Source organism: Bos indicus, chromosome X, assembly GCF_029378745.1.
Source record: "Bos indicus isolate NIAB-ARS_2022 breed Sahiwal x Tharparkar chromosome X, NIAB-ARS_B.indTharparkar_mat_pri_1.0, whole genome shotgun sequence".
Taxonomy (NCBI): Eukaryota; Metazoa; Chordata; class Mammalia; order Artiodactyla; family Bovidae; genus Bos; species Bos indicus.
Window position 1 is genome coordinate 144420658 of NC_091789.1, and position 24653 is coordinate 144445310.

The 24653-nt window shown below is 44.7% G+C and overlaps 1 protein-coding gene across 4 annotated transcripts in view; it reads right to left on the minus strand.

Moving 5' to 3' along the window:
- Positions 1 to 5756: 5756 nt before the first annotated feature.
- Positions 5757 to 24653, minus strand: part of WWC3 (WWC family member 3) — a 110157-nt gene continuing 91260 nt past the window's right edge. For all 4 annotated transcript variants that reach the window (XM_070784423.1, XM_070784422.1, XM_070784425.1 and 1 more), the window contains 12 exons: positions 24520 to 24640; positions 23685 to 23759; positions 22820 to 22906; positions 21642 to 21834; positions 20346 to 20507; positions 19568 to 19719; positions 18031 to 18196; positions 13141 to 13305; positions 12212 to 12304; positions 9946 to 10173; positions 9675 to 9802; positions 5757 to 8465 (listed from right to left, as the gene is read on the minus strand). In XM_070784423.1, the coding sequence (XP_070640524.1) occupies positions 8399 to 8465; positions 9675 to 9802; positions 9946 to 10173; positions 12212 to 12304; positions 13141 to 13305; positions 18031 to 18196; positions 19568 to 19719; positions 20346 to 20507; positions 21642 to 21834; positions 22820 to 22906; positions 23685 to 23759; positions 24520 to 24640 (1637 nt within the window). In that variant the 3' untranslated portion in view covers positions 5757 to 8398. The remainder of the gene's footprint in view (positions 8466 to 9674; positions 9803 to 9945; positions 10174 to 12211; positions 12305 to 13140; positions 13306 to 18030; positions 18197 to 19567; positions 19720 to 20345; positions 20508 to 21641; positions 21835 to 22819; positions 22907 to 23684; positions 23760 to 24519; positions 24641 to 24653) is intronic.

The window sequence follows — 24653 nt, forward strand, 5'->3', positions numbered from 1 at the left end:
ACCCAGAAGCTAATCCCATTACCATAAAACCTGAGACTTTGAGTCAGGTGGCAGAAGCAGTTCTCCTGGGTTCCCTTACCCTGTTGTTCTCTGCCCGGGCACCCCTTCCCAATAAAGTCTCTTGCTCTGTCAGCAGGTGTGTTTCCTCAGACAATTTATTTCTCTGTGTTAGACAAAGCCCATTCAACATCCTGGCACCAAGAAACCAAGTCTCCTTGGAGAAATGACTGTGTCTAGGTCAGAAACGTCTAGTCACGCAGGGTGGTGTTACCAAAACCAAATGGTCTGCTTGCTCATTGCAAAGCAAAGCAAATCTACTGCTACCGGGTTGCAGTGAAGGAAAGCACAGCATTTACTGTAAGGCCAAATAAGAATGGGCAGCTCAGCTCAAAAGACCCAAACTCCCCAATAGCTTTCAGGAAAGGATTTTTAAAGACGGTGTGAGGGAGAGGGTGGCAGGGTGTGTAATCAGCTCATGCACAATTCTCTGATTGGTTGATGGTGAGCTAACAGGGTGATGTTTCAGTAATCTCAACCACCAACCTTCTGGTTCCAACCCATCTGGAGTCTACATACATGCTGGTGATCAGCATGCAGTTAACTCCTTCGACCTCACGTCTGCCCAACAACTGAAGGATATGGCCCACGGTATTATGTATAGCCCTTGAGGAGGAACCAAAGACTCCTGGCTTTGTTTTATGGTTAAACTATTACTAACGTTGCTTGAATATTTTCTTTTGTTCCTGTATTTTTTTCTTATTAAATTTTTCTTTTTGGAACTCAGGGAAGGTCTAGGATGCTAATGCTTTTCTACAAACGAGGTGGGTAGAAGACATGGGGCCTGGGCAGTGTCTGTCCCTGAGAAGGCTTTGAAGGGTCCTGCTCCATTTCAGTAACAATGAAGCCATCTCAGACTCCTGGGGACATATAAAAAGGACCCAGGAGTCAACCAATAGAGGCTACCCCAGCCACAGAGGGGAGAATTTGAGCATCAGTAAGGATAACAACTCCAGTGGATTAAAGCATATCAAACATGTTTAAATTTATGTGTTAGTAATAATTATTATTAATAATATCCAGGAGATAGTGAAGGACAGGGAAGCCTGGCGTGCTGCAGTCCATGGGGTCACAAAGTCAGACACAACTGAGCAACTGAACAACAACAAAAATCATACTAAAAAAAATTCCAAAAACCAAAAAAAAAAAATTGGTCACCACTGTAACAGTGCTGGGAATCATTTTTAAAACTGGTCAATAAAGAAAAACATCAAGCACTTATCTTGCTTTTTCCAGACTGTACCACAGAATAACCAAATAGGTAAATTTCTCTTTATAAAAGTTGTGGTGGTGGTTTAGTCGGCAAGTCGTGTCCAACTCTTGTGACCCCATGGACTGTAGCCTAAGTATTTCAAAGTAAATAATAATGTCTTAAAAATTGAGAGAATATCATCATTTTGCAAACTTTAGTGAATTAATGGATCTAGCTATTGACTTCCTTGGGCTACAAGGAGATCCAACCAGTCCATCCTAAAGAAAATCAGTCCGGAATATTCATTGGAAGGACTGATGTTGAAGCTAAAACTCCAATACTTTGGCTATCTGATGTGAAGAGCTGACTCATTTGAAAAGACCCTGATGCTGGGAAAGATTGAGGGCAGGGGGAGAAGAGGACGACAGAAGATGAGATGGGTAGAAGATGGGTCTGGGTCTCATCACCCAGAAGATGAGATGGTTGGATGGCATCACCAACTCAATGGATATGAGTTTGAGTAAACTCCGGGAGTTGGTGATGAACAGGGAGGCCTGGTGTGCTGCAGTCCATGGGGTCGCAAAGAGTCGGACACAACTGAGTGACTGCATTGAACTGAACAGAGGTATGGATTGTCAATAGTTGCAAACCCTATAAAAAGAAAAATTATAATTCACTTGGTAGATGAAGGTATGTCTTGCCCCCCATCCCAGCCCCCCAAAAAGAAAGGGAAAAAAAAGAAACTGGACTCTGATCAAGCTTTTAGATTCAACAATATCTCTTCTCTGCATTTAATTTTAGGAAATAAAATTCAGAAGAACATGTTTAACCTATACCTACAATGAGATACAATGAGCCAAGTCCAGACTGTGGGAGATTAGAGAACACAAAACTTTGTTTCTTCAACAAATAACAAAGGTGTGTGTGTGTGGGGGGGGGGCATAGGTTCTGTGAATTAAAAACAGACACAGCTCCAGTGAGATATCACTGTACACCTATTAAGATGGCTAGGAGAAAAATGACAAGTGTTGGCCAGAAAGTGGAGAAATTGAAGCCCTTATATATTCCTATCCCTGGTAGGGAATATAAAATGGGCAGCTGCTTTGGAAAAGTTTGGCAGTTCTTCAAATGATAAACAAAGAGTTATCGTACCATCTAGCTATTCCACTTTTAGGTATAGACCCAAGAGAAATAAAGGCCTATGTGCACACAAAAAATCGTAACATGGGGTGGGAAGTGGGAAGGAGGTTCAGGAGGGAGGGCAAACGTTATGCCTGTGGCTGATTCATGTTGATGTATGGCAGAAACTAACACAATATTGTAAAGCAATTATCCTCCAATTAAAAATAAATTAAAAAAAACACTTGTACACAAACGTTCATAACAGCATTATCCCCTGCTGAACAGATAAACACAATGTGGTCTATCTACACAAAGGAATACTACTCAGCAATAAAAAGGAGTGAAGTCCTGACACAGGCTACAGTGTAGATGAGTCAGGAAAACATGATGCTGAGAGAACAAAACCAACACAAAGGCCACATACCAAGCGATTCCATTACTAGGAAACACCCAAAATAGGCAAATCCACGGAGATCAGTGGTTGTCAGGGGGCGGGGGAGGGGAAACAGGGGTGACAGTCAATGGGCACAAGGCTTCTTTCTACAGCGAGGAAAAAGTTCTACAATTGATTGTAGCATTTGTGCTATGAATAAACTTAATATACTAAAAACTGATGAGTTACGTATTACATGCTTTAAACAGGTGAACTGTATGGCATATGAATTCTATCTAAAGAAAGTCCACCCCACTACACACACCAAAAAAAGCACATGGGCTTTTTAAAAAAAATCCCCCAAACAGATATTTGGATTCTGCTCAATTAAAAAAATGAATGACCTTGAGACAAGTGAAAAGGTGAGCCACAGATGATGAATGCCATTGAGGAGTGAAATTAAAGAAAGTAGGGAAAACCACTAGACCATTCAGGTATGACCTAAATCAAATCCCTTATGATTATACAGTGGAAGTGAGAAATAGATTTAAGGGACTAGATCTGATAGCTAGAGTGCCTGATGAACTACGGACTGAGGTTCATGACATTGTACCGGAGACAGGGATCAAGACCATCCCCATGGAAAAGAAATGCAAAAAAAAGCAAAATGGCTATCTGGGGAGGCCTTACAAATAGCTGTGAAAAGAAGAGAAGTGAAAAGCAAGGAGAAAAGGAAAGATATAAGCATCTGAATGCAGAGTTCCAAAGAACAGCAAGAAGAGATAAGAAAGCCTTCCTCAGTGATCAATGCAAAGAAATAGAGGAAAACAACAGAATGGGAAAGACTAGAGATCTCTTCAAGAAAATTAGAGATACCAAGGGAACATTTCATGCAAAGATGGCCTCGATAAAGGACAGAAATGGTATGGACCTAACAGAAGCAGAAGATATTAAGAAGAGGTGGCAAGAATACACAGAAGAACTGTACAAAAAAGATCTTCATGACCCAGATAATCACGATGGTGTGGTCACTCACCTAGAGCCAGATATCCTGGAATGTGAAGTCAAGTGGGCCCTAGAAAGCATCACTACAAACAAAGCTAGTGGAGGTGATGGAATTCCAGTTGAGCTATTTCAAATCCTGAAAGATGATGCTGTGAAAGTGCTGCACTCAATATGTCAGCAAATTTGGAAAACTCAGCAGTGGCCACAGGACTGGAAAAGGTCAGTTTTCTTTCCAATCCCAAAGGCAATGCCAAAGAATGCTCAAACTACCGCACAATTGCACTCATCTCACACGCTAGTAAAGTAATGCTCAAAATTTTCCAAGCCAGGCTTCAGCAATACGTGAACCATGAACGTCCAGATGTTCAAGCTGGTTTTAGAAAAGGCAGAGGAACCAGAGACCAAATTTCCAGCATCTGCTGGATCATCGAAAAAGCAAGAGAGTTCCAGACAAACATCTATTTCTGCTTTATTGACTATGCCAAAGCCTTTGTGTGGATCACAATAAACTGTGGAAAATTCTGAAAGAGATGGGAATACCAGACCACCTGACCTGCCTCTTGAGAAATATGTATGCAGGTAAGGAAGCAACAGTTAGAACTGGACATGGAACAACAGACTGGTTCCAAATAGGAAAAGGAGTATGTCAAGGCTGTATATTGTCACCCTGCTTATTTAACTTATATGCCAAGTACATCATGAGAAATGCTGGGCTGGAAGAAACACAAGCTGGAATCAAGACTGGTGGGAGAAATATCAATAACCTCAGATATGCAGATGACACCAGCCTTATGGCAGAAAGTGAAGAGGAACTAAAAAGCCTCTTGATGAAAGTGAAAGTGGAGAGTGAAAAAGTTGGCTTAAAGCTCAACATTCAGAAAACGAAGATCATGGCATCCCGTCCCATCACTTCATGGCAAATAGATGGGGAAACAGTGGAAACAGTGTCAGACTTTATTTTGGGGGGCTCCAAAATCACTGCAGATGGTGATTGCAGCCATGATATTAAAAGACGCTTACTGTTTGGAAGGAAAGTTATGACCGACCTAGATAGCATATTCAAAAGCAGAGACATTACTTTGCCAACAAAGGTCCGTCTAGTCAAGGCTATGGTTTTTCCTGTGGTCATGTATGGATGTGAGAGTTGGACTGTGAAGAAGGCTGAGCGCTGAAGAATTGATGCTTTTGAACTGTGGTGTTGGAGAAGACTCTTGAGAGTCCCTTGGACTGCAAGGAGATCCTACCAGTCCATTCTGAAAGAGATCAGCCCTGGGATTTCTTTGGAAGGAATGATGCTAAAGCTGAAACTCTAGTACTTTGGCCACCTCATGCGAAGAGTTGACTCATTGGAAAAGACTCTGATGCTGGGAGGGATTGGGGGCAGGAGGAGAAGGGGACGACAGAGTATGAGACGGCTGGATGGCATCACTGACTCGATGGACTTAAGTCTGAGTGAACTCCCGGAGTTGGTGATGGACAGGGAGGCCTGGAGTGCTGCGATTCATGGGGTTGCAAAGAGTCGGACACGACTGAGTGACTGAACTGAACTGAACTGAAACATTATGATGTGATAAGGCTACTGTGCATGTCTTTCTCTCTTAGCCATACATACTGAAATGTTTCCAGCTGAACCAAGGTGGATGGGATTTGCTTCAGAAGATGGAACCAAGGACAGGAGAAAGTTTGGTGTAGACCAAACAAGATGGGCCAAGAATGATTCAATTTGAAGGGGTGAGGGAGAGGGCTTTATGTGTGTTCATTGTATTATTCTATTTTCACACCTCTATTTTTATGTTGAAAAAGCGGTTTTCAGTCACAAAGTCACGTCTGACTCTGCAACCCCATGGACTGCAGCACACCAGGCCTCCCTGTCCATCACCATCTTCCGGAGTTCGCCTAAGTTCATGTTCATTGAATCAGTGATGCCATCCAACCATCTCATCTCTTATATACATTTTTATATATTTAAGTCTATAATTATATTTTTTAAAAATCACACCATTTCCATTCTGTTTTTAAGGCAGGTTAGTTTAATTTTATAGAAGAAATACTTTCAAAAGATACAAATGACACAATTAGAACAGAGACAAAAATAGAGATGAATACTGATTATAACTTATTCCCACAACAGAAGGTTACATATTTCGGTGGTGACAGTTAAGTTACCAGATGAATGGAAGACCAAATTCCCTTTTATTTGCTGTAGTGTTCCTAAAGGACCCTGGTGGCAGACTTTGGATTGTTTCTGGACTAAACTGCTGATAAAACAAGGCAGAGGTTTCTTACCACAAGGCACAGTTATGGACAAACTTAAACATAAGAAAATACCCCTTAAGACGATAGGACTTCACTTTTTAGACATGTGGGATATTTTCCAGGGGGTGGCAGTTTTAACCAGTCAGAAGCTGCAAAATCAAGTCACGAAAGAGAAGCCAATGAGGGGACACTGCGTCCTCCTGCCTCCTCAGCTGGCCTCTATCGCTGTCCACCTGCCCCTTCTGGCCACAGACTGCCAAGCAGCAGGAAACCCATCACCTCCCCTCCTTCATCTGCCTGGCTTTTCTTTGCTTTCTTAGGATGGTCCCATTCAGGTGCAAAAGCAGACAGACTCAGGAGGGAGGGAGGGACACACAGAAAGGTGCAAGCAGCGCTCCTGGAAGTGATGTCAAAGCACAGACTGGATCTGTTTCTAGTGAGGCAAAGCAGGGATTTCTTTTTGTTTTCATTAAACTCTGGGGTGGAGAAGCACGCCAAACAAAAATCATCAGTCTCGACTGGGCAGTGACATTTATCTGCAAATCCTTGCAGGCTTTCTATACAGGCACAGTGGGTTTCCCTACGTTGCCACTTTGTAGGGCTTGAAAGTAAAAGCTGCTTCAACCCTTCAACCCAGTTAGCACTTCAAGTGGCAATGTGGCTACAGAGCGCCTAGGCAAGGTGGCTGGGACTGCCCCACTTCCGGGGAGCCATGCACCTGAAATGTACATGATTTGCTTTCCACACACCCCAGAGCCTAGCGCCAGCCAATTCGTTAGTCTCAACAGCTGGGAACAGGGAGGGCCTGCCACCATCCTGACCAATTCACTAACGCTGTCTCCTGGCATTTTTGGCAGGCACTGATGTTTTATGTGTCTCTACCTCTGTTGTGGGTATGTATATAGGGAAATAAGCAAAGGAAAAAAAGAAAAAAAAATCAAGACTAGAGGCAGAGATTCATAGCAATAAGTGGCAAGTGTGAAAAAGCATAAAGTTTTCAGCTTTACCACCACTGACAACTTTACTGTCCGTGATAGGTCAATGAAATGCTTTTACAAAATTCATTTTTAATAAATGTGAAAATGAAGGCAGATTATACAAGGGAGTGGTTACAGACTAATGGGAAAAAAGATGCTGCTGATTAAGGGGGGAGGGGAGACATTTTCAAGGGAAGGGCAGAAAGACGGTGTGGGGACGAGGGCGTTTTCTCTTACATTTTGTGTGATTCACCTCGTTTACTTCTCTGAGGCCTCATGAAGGAGAGTGCATTCCATAGATAATAAATACGTAGTAGACAAACTATACCATTTGGCATTTTATGAGGATGGTATAGTTGTATTACGTAAAGAATTTTTTTCCTCATGAGCTAGTTCTAAGATTCCTTAAGAAATATCAGGACAACTCCAGTATGGGGCGGGGGCCATCTGATTGAAAGCAAATGCTCTCCTGTGAGCCACTTGCTGGCTAGATATGGCTCCCACAGAAGTCTGCTTCCTCAAAAAAGCGCCTTGGAAGGTTCTCATGTCCGTGCTGTGACGGCTCCATCCATCAGCGGATCCACTGACTCGCTGAAAATGCACCTTCCTTCTCTTTTCATTTTCCTGCAAGCAGAGCAGAAGCTCCACCACTGCCCTCTTTGTTGGGTCTCAGTCTCAACTGGATAGGGCGGACTAGAAAGGCAGAGGCCGGGGGAGGGCGGGCTGTGTGGCTGCCGCCAGGGGCTCTAGGACCGCCTTCAGACCTGGGGCCACAGGGACACTAGGTGCCCGCAGGGCACCAGGCACTGACTTACGATTGAGCCCCTGCGTTGGCACCTGACTGAGCCCCTGCGGTGGCATCTTAAGGGAACACAAAGGGTGCCAAAGTGTACGATGTACGTGATAAATGCATGGAGGAAGAGGATTCAGCACAGTGTTTGCATTTCGGGTGTCAGACACAAAACCGGCCCCAAGTTCCATTCTACCGCGTGACAAATACTGAAGAACAAAATTCAGTCTTAAAATACATCTTAAAGTCAGTATTTTCCTTCAAGGAAAAAAAAGTACTATAAATAAATTACAATACAGTGAATTTGCCTGAACTCACTTCGTTTCTGTCTTCCAGCCTTTAAGTCAAATAAAACAGCGTTAAAAACTGTACACTCTTAACATGATAATTGTCTCTTATAAAATAACCTGTCTTCAGAGATGTCAATTTCACAACAAGGAAAAACCAAGCCCTGTTGCCGTCACTATTACAAAATATATATGTATAGATATATGTGTTTTGTTTTTTTTACAAAATGTGTATATTAATAGCTTTGCACAAATATTTTAAAGACAAATTTAGCTAGCCTAAGAACTTCATTAAAATATAACAGGCAGATAAATACTTCATGTGTACAAAGCACTACATCAAACATCATCGGCAGGCAGAGGAGGTACGTTAATCCTTGGTCTTGTAAAAAATGCTATCTTCTCCCTGGGATTGGAAAGAATAACAGGTTAGGGGTTGACGGAAATCCAACAAAATCTGGCAAGAGCATCTGCTATCAATGAGAGCTTTTCTTACTGAGAGAATGCACTGAATTTCAATTCCCAAGAGCACATCTGTTTGTATATAGATTCTCTAAATCTTTTTGCGCCGCCCTCCCAATTTTAATAGAGGTTACAAAGCCCCAAGGGTTTTTCTTCAGTAACTAGAATGGTGCCTGGTATATGGAGATGCTCAGTAAATTTTTTCTGTATGAATAAATGAAAAACTATACAAGTTCTAAATCCTAATTGACTACTCTTACATGAAAGGTCCAGAACAGGCAAACCCACAGAGGCAGAAAGGAGAATGGTGGTGGCCAGGAGCTGATGGGACGCTGGGATGGGGAATGACTGCTTAATGGGTCAGGGTTTTCCTTCTAGGGTGATGGAAATGCTTTCAAACTGGACACATTGTGACTGTACTAAATGGCATGGAACTGTTCACTTTAAAGCGGTTAATTTTATGTTATGTGAATTTCACCTCGGCTTTGTAAAAAGCCAAACACAAAAGAAAATGGATATAACTAGGTAATTTTCCTCACATAAAAAAATAAAAACAGGGAAAGCTAGTCTATGCTATTCAAATCCAAGACAGTGGTTATTCTGGCATGGAAAATCTGGAAATGCTAATAACATTTGATTATTGCTGTGTAGTGTTTATGACAATTCACTGATACATTTCACATGTAGGATATGCAGGCTTCCCTAAATGTCTATTATGATTCAATCAAAAACTAAAAAGGCAAAGGTGATATGCGTATGTATCTAAATGTGAATCACTGTGTAGTTTACAACAGCAAACATCTGGAAAGAAGCAGGGGATAAACTGTTTAGAAGTAAATTATATCTATTAGATGAGAGATTACTACCAAAAAAGGTAACAGATGATGCAGCAATAGGGGATATTTTACTTTAAAAAAGAGCTAAATGCAAACTCCAATGCACAGTATGATTACAAGTAGCTGAAAAAAAACAGTGCTTGGGGTAAAAAAGAAGATCAAAAGAGAACTGCACAATGCTAACAGCAGTGAAGATTTCTGCTTTGTTCTCGACCTCCTGCGGGTCTTTTTCAATACTTAACTTGACTTTTTAAAACGACAAAGGGCTGACAGTAAAAAAAAGCCTGCGGGAAAGTGAGGCCCGGGCTTCTCCTCACCTGAACGTCTGCACTTGGATGGGCTCTTTGAGGTTCTGCCCACGCAGCTGGCACACCCCCTTAGAAGCCTTCTTCAGCATCTTCTCGGCTGCCTGTTCTTGATGGAAGTCAAGTTTGGTTTGTCTCGTCTGGAACAGCAACCAGCAACGCGGAGTCAACGAGAAGAACGCCGGAAGCCCACACTAGCTCCGGTGCGGGAGGGGCACCGGGAGGGGGAGAAAGTCCCGCCCGCCGGCCCGCCCCCCTCGCCCCGCCCAGGGCGCCCGCTCACCTGCCGCTCGGCCTCCCGCAGCAGGCTCCGGAAGCGCTCGTCTCGCAGCAGCCAGGCTGGCAGGTCGGTGTGGCCGCGGAGCTGGGCATCCTCCAGGCGCTGGCGCAGCTCGCGCAGGGCGCACAGCTCCTCGTTCAGCTGCCGCTGCCGCGTCCGCGACGCCTGGAGGTCCAGCTCCAGGTCTAGGGATGTGCGTGCTGCCAGTGCCGCCAGGGAGGACCTGCAGGGCTGCAGTCCAGGGAAGTTGAGCACCCCACCTCACCCCCACTCCCCACCCCCCGCGCCCTGCCAGCAGCTTCTTACCCTGGCCTGTCCCCATCTCCCGTCCCCTACTCCAGGGAAGGGGTCGCTGGAGGGGTATTTCTCAACACAACATCCATGTGGGCGACTGGGGTTCAAACCCATGTCCAAGAGCAAGCCAGTGACAGCCAACTGTCCGGTGGAAGGACCACCTTAGGTTTTGGCCCAAGTGCACAGAAATATACCCTCTCACATGGGGCAGGCAGGAGTCATCTTTCTCAAGTGATATTTGACAATATAAGTGAAAGTTAACGTGACATGAGCTTTCTTTGTTCTGACATTTGATTTTGACTTGCATTTGAAAGGCACAGGCAATGTTGTGTAGAAAGGTTTATGAGAGGAAAAAATTCTAAATAGCTAACAAGAGAAAGGGCTTTCCTGGTGGCTCAGACGGTAAAGAATCTGCCTGTAAAAGGGGAGACTCTGATTTGATCCCTTGGTCGGGAATATCCCCTGGAGAAGGGAATGGCTACCCACTCCAGTATTCTTGCCTGGGAAATTCCATGGAGAAGAGCCTGGTGGGCTACAGTCCATGAGGTTGCAAAGAGGTGACGACCACTAAGCAACTAACACTTTCACTTAACAAGAGAAAAGTGATCAAATACATTATGAGGCCAGCAGAGAACACAACCATTGAAAAAGATGAAACCTATACCAACATGGCAAAATCTTAATGATCTACTGTGTAAGGGAGAAAAAAAGCATGAAATAAACCATGTGAGGGCTTTCTGTTTAAACACACACACAATGTCAGAAAAAGTTCCTTCCCAGGGAATTCCCAGATGGTCCAGTGGTTAGGGCACCCCCCTCTCCCTCAGGTTCAATTCCTGCTGGAGAACCTAAGACTGCAAGCCACATGATGTGGCCAAACAACAAAAAACGTTCTTCCCTGTATAAGCCTGAAGTAATAAGCAAGTCTGCTGTTTTTAAGTTCTGAGAAAAGAATTTTGTACATGGAGTTGAGAGCAGTACTTCCCACTGCATGGCAAACAACCCTGGGGAAGGCAGTTAGTGCAACAAAATCACAAATCCATGAGCCTATCTACGTTCTTCAGAGGACTGAACCACTGTATGTGTTTTACATACTCATAACACTATTTTGCACATATGCAGAAGTTAAACGCAAATATAAGTGACTTGATAAATACAAATTCATGTAAAAGCACTGCTGAATTCATAACAGAGTTCTTAACCAGGAGTGACTTAGCCACTCAGGGGACACTTGGCAACATCTGGGGATATTCTTGTTTGTCACAACTGGCAGTGGGGGGAGGCGCATGCTACTGCCAACGAGTGGGTTCAAGGCCAGAGATGGAGCTCAGCTTCCCACAGTGCACAGGACGCCCCCACGACAAAGAATGATCTAGGCCAAAATGCCAACAGCGTTGCTGTTGACAAATATGTTTGTAGCTGAATTATGTATTTTCTTATCATTCTCAGCCAACAGCTACTCTAAACGAAACCACCACAAGGAGATCTGGGAATTTATTTTTCTTTAAAAGAATCCTTCCCCAGGAAAGTAAGGGAACCACTAACTTACAAACTAAAAGTAGCAAAACTTTGTACACTGGTGTGATGTAGGGAAAAAAACTTGGTTATATAAGGATATGAAAGAAACAGTCTTATGTAGAAGAATGCTCCACATTGAAAGCCTCAAATTTTCTAAACTGTATATACTTGCTTTTCAAAAAAGAAAAAAAAATCTGATATAGGATGGCTGATTGTTTACACTATATTTTAAAATGTAAAGATCATGTATTATCTTTGATTATGACATTATCTTGGGAAACATAAATATTGGTAACATGTTAGCTTTATATACAGTTTTAAGAAATTACATCTAAGTAAAGAAGGAAATAAATATATTGCCTTTCAAATAATATAGCTAAAATATTACCTTGTCAGGCTTGTAGAAATAGCTCCCAGGGTACATATAGACTACACATTAGTCTGCGTGGGCACATACCTGCTTATAGCGAAGGGTCCGTCTTTCCAGAGTGTTTCGCACAAAGGGGGACTTCCGAGGCAGTGTGGAACTGTCACTGTCACTACGATAAAGCTGCATCAAAAAGACGAAGGTTCAGAAACACTTCCTTAAGAATTCACATGCATCATCTGTGTACTCTGAATTGGATTACTCTGTTTCTCCTGCAGGTACTCACACACCCTTAAGGCTTTTAGAGTTTTTACCAGGACTCTGGGTATCACTTAAAAGAAAACCTACACAAGAGTTTCAAGCAAAACAAAGGCAGAGCGAATAAGCGGACCAACCCTCATCCCCATTCCTCCCTTGCGTCCATCAGCCAAACCAGGTGAGGTTTCCAGGCTGATCCAGCAACACAATTTCCATCTTATCAGTGCCAGCTGCCACTTGATATGGTGGGACGCTCATGAAAGCCTGCGCTGTCCTCAGTGTTTTTCACTTTTTTATCAATCATTCTTGTCTGCTGTGTTTCTAGCTTTGGCAAGAGCTGGAAAGAACGGCGTTCCAGGAAAGAGCCCTGTTCCTGGCAGGAGGACAAGTGCACAAGACTAACACCCACTCTGCTCACCAAGGGAAAAGGCCCACTTTTAAAAAGAAAAATAAATAATGCCAGCTTCATGGGAGCCAAGACAGCCTGTATTTTATTTGGCTGTGGGTTCTTGTTTTGGGATCAGTGTATATCTGCGTGAAAGCAAAGTCCTTGCCTTCATGGCCTTATTTTCCACAGAGTTAGATTTGCTTGGGGCAAAGTGGGGAGATGAGACCAACATCGATTTCCTACTCACCCATGCATGGTGTTCCTTTAGTGGTATCATTTGTGATAAGAGATATGTCTTTTAGTATAAATAAAAAAACAAATAAAGGGGACATAAAGAAAACTTGTAGACAGGTGGCAAGGAATCCCAACTTACTCTGCAAACATACTGGCTTCGTGCTCCAGGAGAGAAAGTCTGAGAACGGACAATGGTGCTGCTCCGAACAAAGGGTGAGCCGCGGGCCCTGCGGCTGGGCCTCTCCTTCCGAAGACTCGCTACCTCTTCGGGGAAGAGATCTTCTGTGTTGGTCTCCTTGTCAACCTAGATACAATTTATTACCATGACTTTTGCTAGGACATAAGCAATCAACTCCATGTGACCCACTCTTCTGTCCTCCACATGGACTTCTACGTGGCATTTCACACTTAACACGTCCAGAATTTCTGATATTCCCTCGGCCAAGCATCTCAACCTAACTAGTTTGTTCAAGCAAAAAAAGTTTTCGTGTCATTCTGGACTCAGCTCTCTTTTATACACCCTGTATCTGGTCCAAGATCAAGTCCTGTTGGCTCTGTGTTCAAGATTAAGCATGTTGTGACCTCTTGTCATTGACTCTCCATCTGGGTCACCATCATGTTCTGCCTGCTTAGTGCAGGCTTCTCACCTGGCTCCCTGATTCCACACCTCGCTCTTCTCTTCAAATGCTTCTCAACACAGTGCCAGAGACATTCTGATAAAATTGAAGTAGGACCCTGTGATTCCACTCCTAGGTGTATACCCTAAAGACCTGAAAACAGGTGTTCAAATATTTGCACACAGATGGGTTCACAGCAGCCTTATTCAAACAGGTGAAAGGTGGAAGGAGTCCAAACCTCCATGGACGGATGAGTAGATAAAAAAAATGCCCTGTACTCATACAAGGGATGAGAAGGAGGGAAGTGCTGACAGACAACGACAGTGTGCTGGGCCTTGAAAACATCAGGCTGAGTGAAAGAAGCCAGTCACAAGACGCCGTGTACTGTACGATGACATTCATTCATTCATTCATTCATTTTTACTGAAGTATAACTGGCTTACATTGTTATATTAGCTTCAGGTGTTCAAGATAGTGATTCTGTATTTTTATACATTACAAAATGATCACCATAATAAGTCTAGTTACCATCTGCCATGTTACAGTTGATACAATATTACTGACCATATGATTTCCTTATTTTATAATCTCCCTTATTTCCCTCATCCTTGCACCTCCCCCCATCCTCCACCCTGGCAACCACCAGTTTATTCTCCGTATCTATGAATCTGTTGTTGTTTTGTTATGGTTGTTCATTTGTTCAGCTTTTTTAGATGCCACATATAAGTGGCCCATAGAAGGGGAAGAAGTAGAAGCAGTGACAGATTTTATATTCTTGGGCTCCAAAATCACTGCAGATGGTGACTGCAGACATGAAATTAAAAGACACTTGCTCCTTGGAAGAAAAGCTACAACAAACCTAGACAATGTATTGAAAAGCAGAGACATCACTTTGCTGACAAAGGTCTATATAGTCAAAGCTACGGTTTTTCCAGTAGTCATGTACACATGTGAGAGCTGGACCATAAAGAAGGCTGAGTGCTGAAGAACTGATGCTTTCAAACTGTGGTGCTGGAGAAGACTCTTGAGAGTCCCTTGGACTGCAAGGAGATCAAACCAGTCAGTTTTAAAGAAAATCAACCCTGAATATTCATTGGAAGGACTGATGCTGAACCTGAAGCTTCAATACTTTGGCCACCTGATGAGAAGAACTGACTCATTGGAAAAAACGCTGATGCTGGGACAGATTGAAAGCAAAAAGAGAAAAGGATGGTAAAGGATGAGATGGTTGGATGTCTCACTGACTCAATGGACATGTATTTGAGCAAATTCCAGGAGATAGTGAAGGAAAGGAGAGCCTGGTGTGCTGTAGTCCATGGGGTTGCAAAAAGTTGGACACGACTTAGTGACTGAACAAGTGAAATCATGCAGTATATGTCTTTCTCTGTCTGATTGCTCCATTTAGCATGATAATCTCTAGGTCCATCTATGCTGTTGCAAATGACAAGATTCCCTTCTTCTTTACAGCTAATATTTAATTTCACACACACACACCACATTTTCTTTACCCATTTATTGATGGGCATTTAGGTTGTTTCTGTATCTTGGTTATTATAAATCATCCTGCAATAAACATATGAGTGCATGTATCTTTTCTATTAGCATTTTTGTTTTCTTCAGAAAAATATCCAGAAATGGAATGGCTAGGTGTATGGTAGTTCTATTTTTAATTTTTTGAAGAATCTCCATACTATTTTCCACAGTGTTCACACCAACTTACATTCCCACCAACAATGCACAAGGGTTCCCTTTTTTCTACATCCTCTCCAACGTTTATCTGTTGTCTTTGATGACAGTCCTTCTTACAGGTACATGGTGATATCTCATTGTGGTTCTGATTTACATTTCCCTAATGAAAAGCAGAGACATTACTTTGCCAACAAAGGTCCGTCTAGTCAAGGCTATGGTTTTTCCTATGGTCATGTATGGATGTGAGAGTTGGACTGTGAAGAAGGCTGAGCGCTGAAGAATTGATGCTTTTGAACTGTGGTGTTGGAGAAGACTCTTGAGAGTCCCTTGGACTGCAAGGAGATCCAACCAGTCCATTCTGAAGGAGATAAGCCCTGGGATTTCTTTGGAAGGAATGATGCTAAAGCTGAAACTCCAGTACTTTGGCCACCTCATGTGAAGAGTTGACTCATTGGAAAAGACTCTGATGCTGGGAGGGATTGGGGGCAGGAGGAGAAGGGGACATCAGAGGATGAGATGGCTGGATGGCATCACTGACTCGATGGATGTGAGTCTGAGTGAACTCCGGGAGTTGGTGATGGACAGGGAGGCCTGGCGTGCTGCAATTCATGGGGTCGCAAAGAGTCGGACACTACTGAGCGACTGAACTGAACTGAACGATTAGTGATGTTGAGCATCTTTTCATATGTCTGTTGGCCATCTGAACGTCTTCTCTGGAAAAATGTCAATTCAAGTCTTCTGCCCAGTTTTTAATCAGGTTGGTTGTTTTATTGATGTTGAGTTGTCATGAGTTCTTTGTGTATTTTGGATATTAACCCCTTGTCAGCTATAATGTTTGCAACTATCTTCTCCCATTCAGTAGGCTGTCTGTTTTCCTTATAGGCTTCTTCACTTGGCAAAAATTTTTAGTTTGATAAAGTCTCATTTGTTTATTGTTTTTATTTATCTTGCCTGAGGAGAGAAATCCTAAACTATAATGCATTGCTAAGATTAAAGTCCAAGAGCATACTACCTATGCTTTCCTCTAGGAATTTTATAGTTTCAGACCTTACATATAAGTCTTTAATCCATTTAAAAATGGAATGAGAAAGTAATCCATTTTCCCCAACACCACTTACTGAAGAGGCTGTCTTTTCTCCAGTGTATTTCCTTGCTTCCTTCCTCACAGATTAGTTAACCATATAAGTGTGGGTTTATTTCTGGGCTTTATAATCTGTTCCATTCATCTATGTGTATTTTTTTGTGCCAGTACCATACTGTTTTGCTTTCTATAGCTTTGTAGTATAGTTTGAAATCAGAGACCATGGTACCTCCAGCTCTATTCTTCTTTCTCATGGTTTGTAAAAAAACATAAAATTTACATTTTTTAGTGCACAGTTCAGTAGTATTAAATGTATTTATATTATTGTGAAAGAGACCTCCAGAACTTTTTCATCTTCCCAAACTGAACTCTGCCACCATTAAACAACAATTTCCCCATCTCTAGCCCATGGTAACCACCATTCTACTTCCTGTCTCTATAAATTTAATTACTAAATTTAGGAATCTCATATAAGTATAATCATATAGTACTCATTCTTTTGTGACTGGCTCATTTCACTCAGCACAGTGTCTTCGAGTTTCATTCATGTGGTAGCATGTGACATGACTACCTTCCTTTTTAAAGGTAACATTCCATTGTACATATATGTCACATTTTCCTTATCCATTCATCTGTGGATGGACGTGTAGGTTGCTTCCACCTCCTGGCTACTGTGAATAATACTGCTATGAACATGGATATACATGTATCTCTTGGAGACTTTCTTTCAATTCTTTAGGATGTACATCCAGAAGTGGAATTGCTGGATCAGATGATAATTCTATCTTTAATTTCCTGAGGAACCTCTACACTGTTTTCTATAGTGGCTGCACCATTTTACAGTCCTGATCTTTGAAGATACCAATTTACATTTCTAAATGTACCCCTTTCTAAAATGAGAAATCTTTCTAAAAATGCAAGCCCTGCTTCCCTATCATTTCATCCTTCAGTAGCCCTTTTGACTACCTCCATTGCTGCTGAGTTGTACTGATTTACCCTGTCTGTTGCCCACAGGGCAGGACTTGCCATCTGTTTCTTTGCTGCTGCATCTGCAATGCCTAGCAGCTACCACGAGCACAGGCTGAGAGAGAATGCAAATGTGGTTGAAGAACTAGCGACTGAGGAATCCAGGTGAAGGAGTTAAAAGTATCTACTGTACTATTCTAGCAGCTTCTCTATAGATTCAAAGTGCTTCAAACTGAAAAGTTGCGGGAGGAAGAGACATTAAGCAAGCCACTCCCCTGACTTGGACCAATGCTTGTAAAGGTCTGAGAAAGCTGGATGCTGGCAATGACTGGTAGCTATGCCCAGAGCATCTCCTCCTGAGGCACTGTTCTTAATGTCACAAATGGAAAATAACTACAAGTGTCCAAAACCATAGGGACCCATGAAATATCCCAAGCCACACATGACCCTGAAGATGGGAATGGGTCATCATCAGATGGCTCATGAATGAGTAAAAATCCAACCTTTTTAGTTTAAAGAAGACAAATGTTTCCATAGGACTTGCTGTTTACAGATGCAAGGGCATTTGCTTGGCTTCCCTCATGTGGGATACACACTCCCCCATCCAGGGCAGTGCCCGGTACTGTCACGCAAAACATTAAGGGATCCATCATATCCCTTGACCTTTTCTACTTACCTTAAGAGCTGGAGGCTGAAGTTTCTCGGGGCTGTAAGGATCTGCCTGGCCAGCAAACGTGTGTCCATGGATGGAGTCAACACCAACGCAGCAGGGCTCTGGGTGCGGGGGGCTGGTCTGGGCACAGCTGCTACAGCCACTGTCTACCGAGTCTGCCTGCCAACTCCTGCAGGTGGACATGGCAAAAGCCCTCAAAATGTTCATCAAGGACTGAGTTCACTGCTGCACTTAGAGCACTGTAGCAGAGATGCTCAATATTTGCTTCTGATGACTGAAGATGGGTACTTTTCTCATAAAGTGAAAGGCATTTAGGTTCTCTAGGGAAGACAGAGTGCTATGAGGCCTTTCATCTAGAGGGTCTGTCTGTCTGTCTCGCCCAGTTGCAGTCATTGAAGATGCCAGGACCCTGGGACCACCTCTCTGAGTCCTCTCAGCTTCCTGCCCATCCCTGAGCCCACCTCTCTGCCGTGCGCTTTCCCTCCCGAAAATAAACTCCTTTTGAAAATAAACCCTGAGAAAGCTATTAGGAAGAAGTAGCAAGCTTTGGAAACATGCTCTTTATGGAAAAACGTGGAAGTAAAGCAATAAGAAAGTGCCTCCGGAAAGGATCTGCCAGAAAGCGATATACTCATGGTGCCGCTCCTCTGAGTGATTCCTCTACTAAAGACACATCTGCCCTAGTCAAGCATTTGCCCACAGGCAGCTCTGGGTAAGATGTAAAGGGGCATCACATGATTCTATTTAAATGAAATGCCCAGAACAAGCAAATCCTTGGAGATGGCATGGAGATGGGCAGTGGCCAGGGGCTGAGAGGACTGCTAATGGGGATGGGGTTTCCTTTTGGCAGGATGAAAATGCTCTAAAGTTGCCTGTGGCTTTGGGGGCATAATTGTGTGCCTGTATTAAAATCCACCGAACTGTGTACACTTAAAGGGGTGACTGTATGGTAGGGAGATTGAAATGTGAAAGTCAAAGTCACTTAGTCATGTCTGACTCTTTGAGATCCTATGGACTGTAGCCCACCAGGCTCCTCTGTCCATGAGGATTCTTCAAGCAAGAATGCTGGAGTGGGCAGCCATTCTCTTCTCCAGGCAATCTTCCTGACCTAGGGAATGAACCTGGGTCCCTTGCATTGCTGGCAGATTCTTTACTGTCTGAGCCACCAGGGAAGCCCTGGTAGGGAGACTGTGTCCCAGTAAAGCAGTTAATAAAGAGAAAAAACAGAATTTTAAAGATCTATCATATCCAATCTTGGCAGAGGGAGCCCTCAACAGTTCCCTCACTTTAAGAAAATTCAGGAATAGGAAGAAAGGTGAAAAGCCTGTGCCTACAGCTAGAGTCAAAATATGGCCAAACAAACAAACAAACAAAAATATGGCCTTCATGAAAACAACCACACGACCCCCTCATGAGAATCCCAACTTCTGCGCAAAGGTATCCAAGAGTCGCCCAGCACATTCTATAGAAACTAACCTGTAGCTGCTTCACTCCAGGAAGATGAGCTGCGTCTTTCTCAGGGGCTGCCGGCCACACTCACCTCTCAGACACGGCCTCAGCCTGCTCCTCCTTGCGTTCCATCTCCAGGATCTCCTCCTCTGTGTACTCCAGCTTCACGCGCTCCTCGGCCAGCTCTCTCTCTACTGCCTGCAGCTGCGCTGTGGTTCTCGCCAGCAGCACCGTCACTGCGTCCTGCAGGACGAAAGGGATGACGCTGAGAAGCAACTGAGGCCAGTGGTGTGTGGTGGCAAAACGGAAAGCCTGTGGGAGCACCCTACTACCCTGCCCAGCTGGCAGCCATCCAGTGGCCATCCCCAGCTGCCCTCCAGTGAGAAGCACCTCAGCCCTGGTTGACAGAAAGTCAGTAACTTGGCCTTTTTAGGGAGCTCTGAAAATTCAAATTTTAAAGCTACTAACGCATCACTTATGATCAAGAACACGCTGCATTAAAAAAACATTATCCTGAACAGCCACATGCATCACTATGTGCTCAGCTGCTCAGTGGGTGAGTCAGCAGGGTCTTCTCTGAAACAAACGTGTGTGTGCTAAGTCACTTCAGTTGTGTTCGACTCTTTGCAACCCCATGGACTATAGCCTGCCAGGCTCCTCTGTCCATGGGATTCTCCAGGCAAGCGTACTGGAGTGGGTTGGCATGCTCTCCTCTAGGGGAGCTTCTTGACCCAGGGATTGAACTCAGGTCTCCTGCATTGCTGGCAGATTCTTTACTGTCTGAGCCACCAGGGAAGTCCATGTTTACATAGCTGTTTCTTAGAAACAATGTCCCCAGGAAGAGCCTGTCTCAAAGCTGGGCCACCTACTGTCTTCCTGCAAGCAGCCAGTGTCAGGTCCTGGGCGGCACAGTCTCCTGGCCGCTCCTCCTCCCGCCGCGGTGGCTCGGGGCCAGTGAACACCTGGACTGAGTACCATCGCAGCTGCATCTCGCTCGAATCATAATCGGTCAGGTTAATCTGAGCAATGCCCTGCAAGGTGTTTAAAGGAAAAAAAAGCACAACAGGTCTTGAATGACTGCATCTTAACAACCGACAAGCATCAAATAAAGTCACCCTTTAATGTTAACCACAAAGGCCACACAATTTTCCACTGCTATTCAAAGACTGCATGCATGCATGCTACGTCACTTCAGTTGTGTCCGACCCTTTGTGACCCCATAGACTGTAGCCCCCCAGGCTCCTCTGTCCATGGGAGTTTTCAGGCAAGAATACTGGAGTGGGTTGTCATTTCCTTCTCCAGGGGATCTTTCTGACCCAGGTATAGAACCCATGTTTTTTTAAGTCTCCTGCATTAAGCAGGCAGATTCTTTACCACTAGCGCCACCAGGGAAGCCTAAAAAGGCTGCAGTGAAATGAAAGTCTTCACAAAGGATCTAATGGGGGCAGCTCCTTGCTTGCAGGTTCAGCTCAATCAGAACGTGCTAGGAGGGGAAGTAGGGCAGAGAACAGACAAGATGAAGTGGTGGGTCAGGCTCAGGGTATGCCACTTAGAAGAGCCAGTGATTCTCACAGGGATTTTTAAAAAAAGGTTGGTGGAACTCTTCTCTAATTCTGACACTGATGGAGTGGGACTAAGGGGGAAAATTCCAACATTGGGAAGAAAGCAGCCTGGTTTCCAAGCCCCGCCCTATCTGCCTAGGTAAAGATGGATAGTTGATTCACCTGGTTCCAAGGTTGCTAGATAAAATACTGCGCATCTGGGTGAACTGTCATTTCAAATAAACAGCATATTTAAAAAAATATATATCAATTCTGTCCCAAATATTACATGGGACATACTTATACTAAAAGGGATCCATAGTTTATTTGAAATTCAAATGTAACCGACCATCCTATAGTTCTATCTGCCGAGTTTATCAGACCTATTTATTAGTTCCTGTGACTGAAGATGGGGATACTGCAGAAGTGGTTACGCAGACGTTTTACAAGTATTCATTGAGATAATACACAAGTACAAAACACTTGACAAGATAAGGGGTTTTATCACCCCTTTTTCTCCTCCCTGCGACAGAGATCCTTTGACAGCGGCACAATTCATCAGTGTCCCACCCTGGGACTCAGGCAGGTGGGGAGGGAGGGGGCAGGGGCAGGGAGGGGCCGTACCAGCAGTTCCTCCTGCAGTTGCGGGTTCACGGAGCACACGTATAACTGAAGAGACTTCAACGTCACCATGCTTGAATGCACAGGGATTCTGAACACTTCATTAAATACCAGGGGGGCTTGCAATTCCAGAGCCTTCGAGCAGTAAGTGTTTGGCGTGCTGGAGTCAAGCGGGGGCAGATAGACACGGATGTGTCTGCAACCGAGAGAGGGAGGAAAAAAGCGGATGGAGGCAGCATTTACTGAAACAGCTGCATGGGACACACGTGGATCACAGAAGCGTGCAGATACGCCACCTAGTTTCACTGCCCATACGCAGAGTTTTACTGTCTTTTGGAGGAGATTCTTTTTGTCAACTAAGAATAAGGCCAAAGAACTTACAAGCCCCTAGAGATCAGGGGGAGAAAACCCACTCACAAAGGAAAGACTTCCAGGTCAGTGGTTAGGACTTGAGAGGGACTCAAGTGGACATTCTGCTTTCACCATCTTTGTGGGAAAAAATCTGGCCGGATCTCTCCACGGCCCCTTGGCTCCCTCTCCAAGCTCTGCCTGCCGCACCAGGCTGTGCTCCCTGCCCTGTTCACCCCCGGCGTGGAAGCTGGCACCCAGGAGACGCTCAAGCATCAGTGGATGCTGCAAACCGTCAGCCACCCAAAACCAGGCTGCTTCCAAGGGCTTTGCAAGGCCAGTCTGCGAAGATGACTCATGGAAGGGGAGGGCGCCATCTGGCCTGAACGCCCATCACAGGGGGGCTCACCCACCTGGCTAAGTGGGACTCCCCCTCCCAGCGTTCAAGCACCCATCTTCCTGCTGGGGACAACTCGAATTCCCTTCTCCCAGTTCAGGCACCTCATCTGGTCTCAAGAGACAAGTGTGGCCATGTCACCACCAAGCCTTGTGACCAGGAGAGACATCTTAAGCTCAAAGGCTACCAATGAAGGGCACACAGCCCTTTCTCATCATGGCCACACACATAACCAGACTGGCTCCATGAATGCCACCTGCTTCCAATAGTAAACCAGCCTCTTCTTAAAACTTAAAATCTTTTATATTTCAGGCAGACATGCCCTGGCGTCTTATTCTGAATTCAGGTTCTAAAACAGTCTTTTCCCCTGCCCAAACAGCCAAGAAGCACAGGTTAGCCAGCGGTGTGGTGTGGAGGAGGGCCTGGGAAAGCTTACATTTTGCAGTCTTCCTTTACCATCAGCCCAGCAAAGTTCTTCAGTTGGAGTACGTTCACAAGGAGACACTCATTGGCCCTGTCAAGCCTGGAAAATAAAACACGAGTTCACAGACTGCAAACTCCCTGAGGTGGACAAATCCTTCTGGTGCAACTACCACAGTGGCCCTCACCACACTCCGAGGAGACCGGTGTGAAGTCTGAGGACATTTCTTACTGTCACACCAAGTGTATGTGTGTGGGGGGGTGGCGGCTACTGGATCTTGCTGCCACTGAACACTCCAGAGTGCACAGGATGGGCCCCAACCAAGAACAACCCAGCTCCAAGGTCATGAGCGCCGACACTGAGAAACACTCGACTAGGATGACAAGAGTGAGCAAAAGAAAGCTGCTGGGATGTGAACATCCTGCCTTACTCCTCTGAGAACAGAAACTGTAACCCGGGGACTTTCCTGGTGGTCCAGTGGCTAAGACTCCATGCTCTCAGTGCAGGAGGCCAGAGTTTGATCCCTGGCCAGGGAACTAGATTCCACATGCTGCAACCAAGAATTTGCATGCCACAACTAAAGAACCTGCATCCACAATGAAGACCTGTTACAGTCAAATAAGTAAATAAATTTTTTTTTTAAAAAAGAAAGAAACTGTAACTAGAATCTCAAACGTTTTGCATTGCAAAGCACCCAGCTCCCCGGGCTACACAGGGTGACAGTCCCCAGCTGTGACTTGGTGTCGGGGGACAGCAATGGAGCTGCTTACTCAGGTCCCTTTATCCCTCTAGGCCTGTGGGCGGAGCTCTGAGTTGGTGGGCGGGCCCCAATCTACCCATCATCTTCACGATCCACAGGGAAAGAGTCTTCTGTACTCACAGAAATCCAACATGGATCTGGGGCCCCTCGTTACTGCAAGCATCTCCACGAACAGGCTCGTCAGCATCCTCACTCCTGAACACAATCAGAAAAGGAACCATTACCCCAAGGGGACGTGCTTACTGTGGGCTCAGCAGAAACTCCTGCTAGGAGTGCTTCTTAGTGAGAGGGGCTTTATTAAGTGGGGACTGAAATAAATGCTCTACAGTGAATGAAAGGACACAGCAGGTCCCCAGGATCCATGATGCCATCGCCCAGGGTGCCTGCCGACCAGGTGGTATTTCTGAAAAAATAACTGCATACCTCTGAAGACCACATGTGATGTTTAGGACAAAGTTCAAAAACACGTCCTTTAAAATGCTACACAATAAATGAGATGCATACAGATACCCGAGGCGAAATAAATGACATCAAAGGTCTCAAACAAAATAAAGCCCAGAATTGTTCTGCCCTTGCAAAGTAATTCCTTGAGCTGAGGAAAGTGGGAGGGATGGCGAGGCATGGACATTCATTTCAAGTAAACATCCTTTCTAGAAAAAAGCAGGTGTCTCTCACACACTGATTCTCCTTTTCCAGCTCTACTGGGCTTGTGCCTTTCACTGCCCCCCGCCCAGGGCTGGAGAGAGAGCAGTCGTCCTAGAAACAGGGAGCCAGGCCAGGCCCCAGACACCACCCAGGAGCAGAGGGGTTTCCTGGGAATGCTAAGAGCCCTCTCCTGGGTGGAGAGAAAGTAGAAGAGCTGCACCCCACAGACACACACAGTGTCAAGCCAGACACGTATGGGCAGGGCTGTCTTTCGGGAAGTCAGCCCAGGGAGGGGAGGTCAGCTTCTAACCTTTTGTTGGGAGGTTCAAACACGCCGCTGTCGCTGGCCAGGGAGTAATCAGACAGGCAGGTGGACATGCGGCACGGTCTGTGCTCCAGCCTCTGGGCGCTGTCTTCTCGAAGGGTCACTACTGTAAGCAAGAG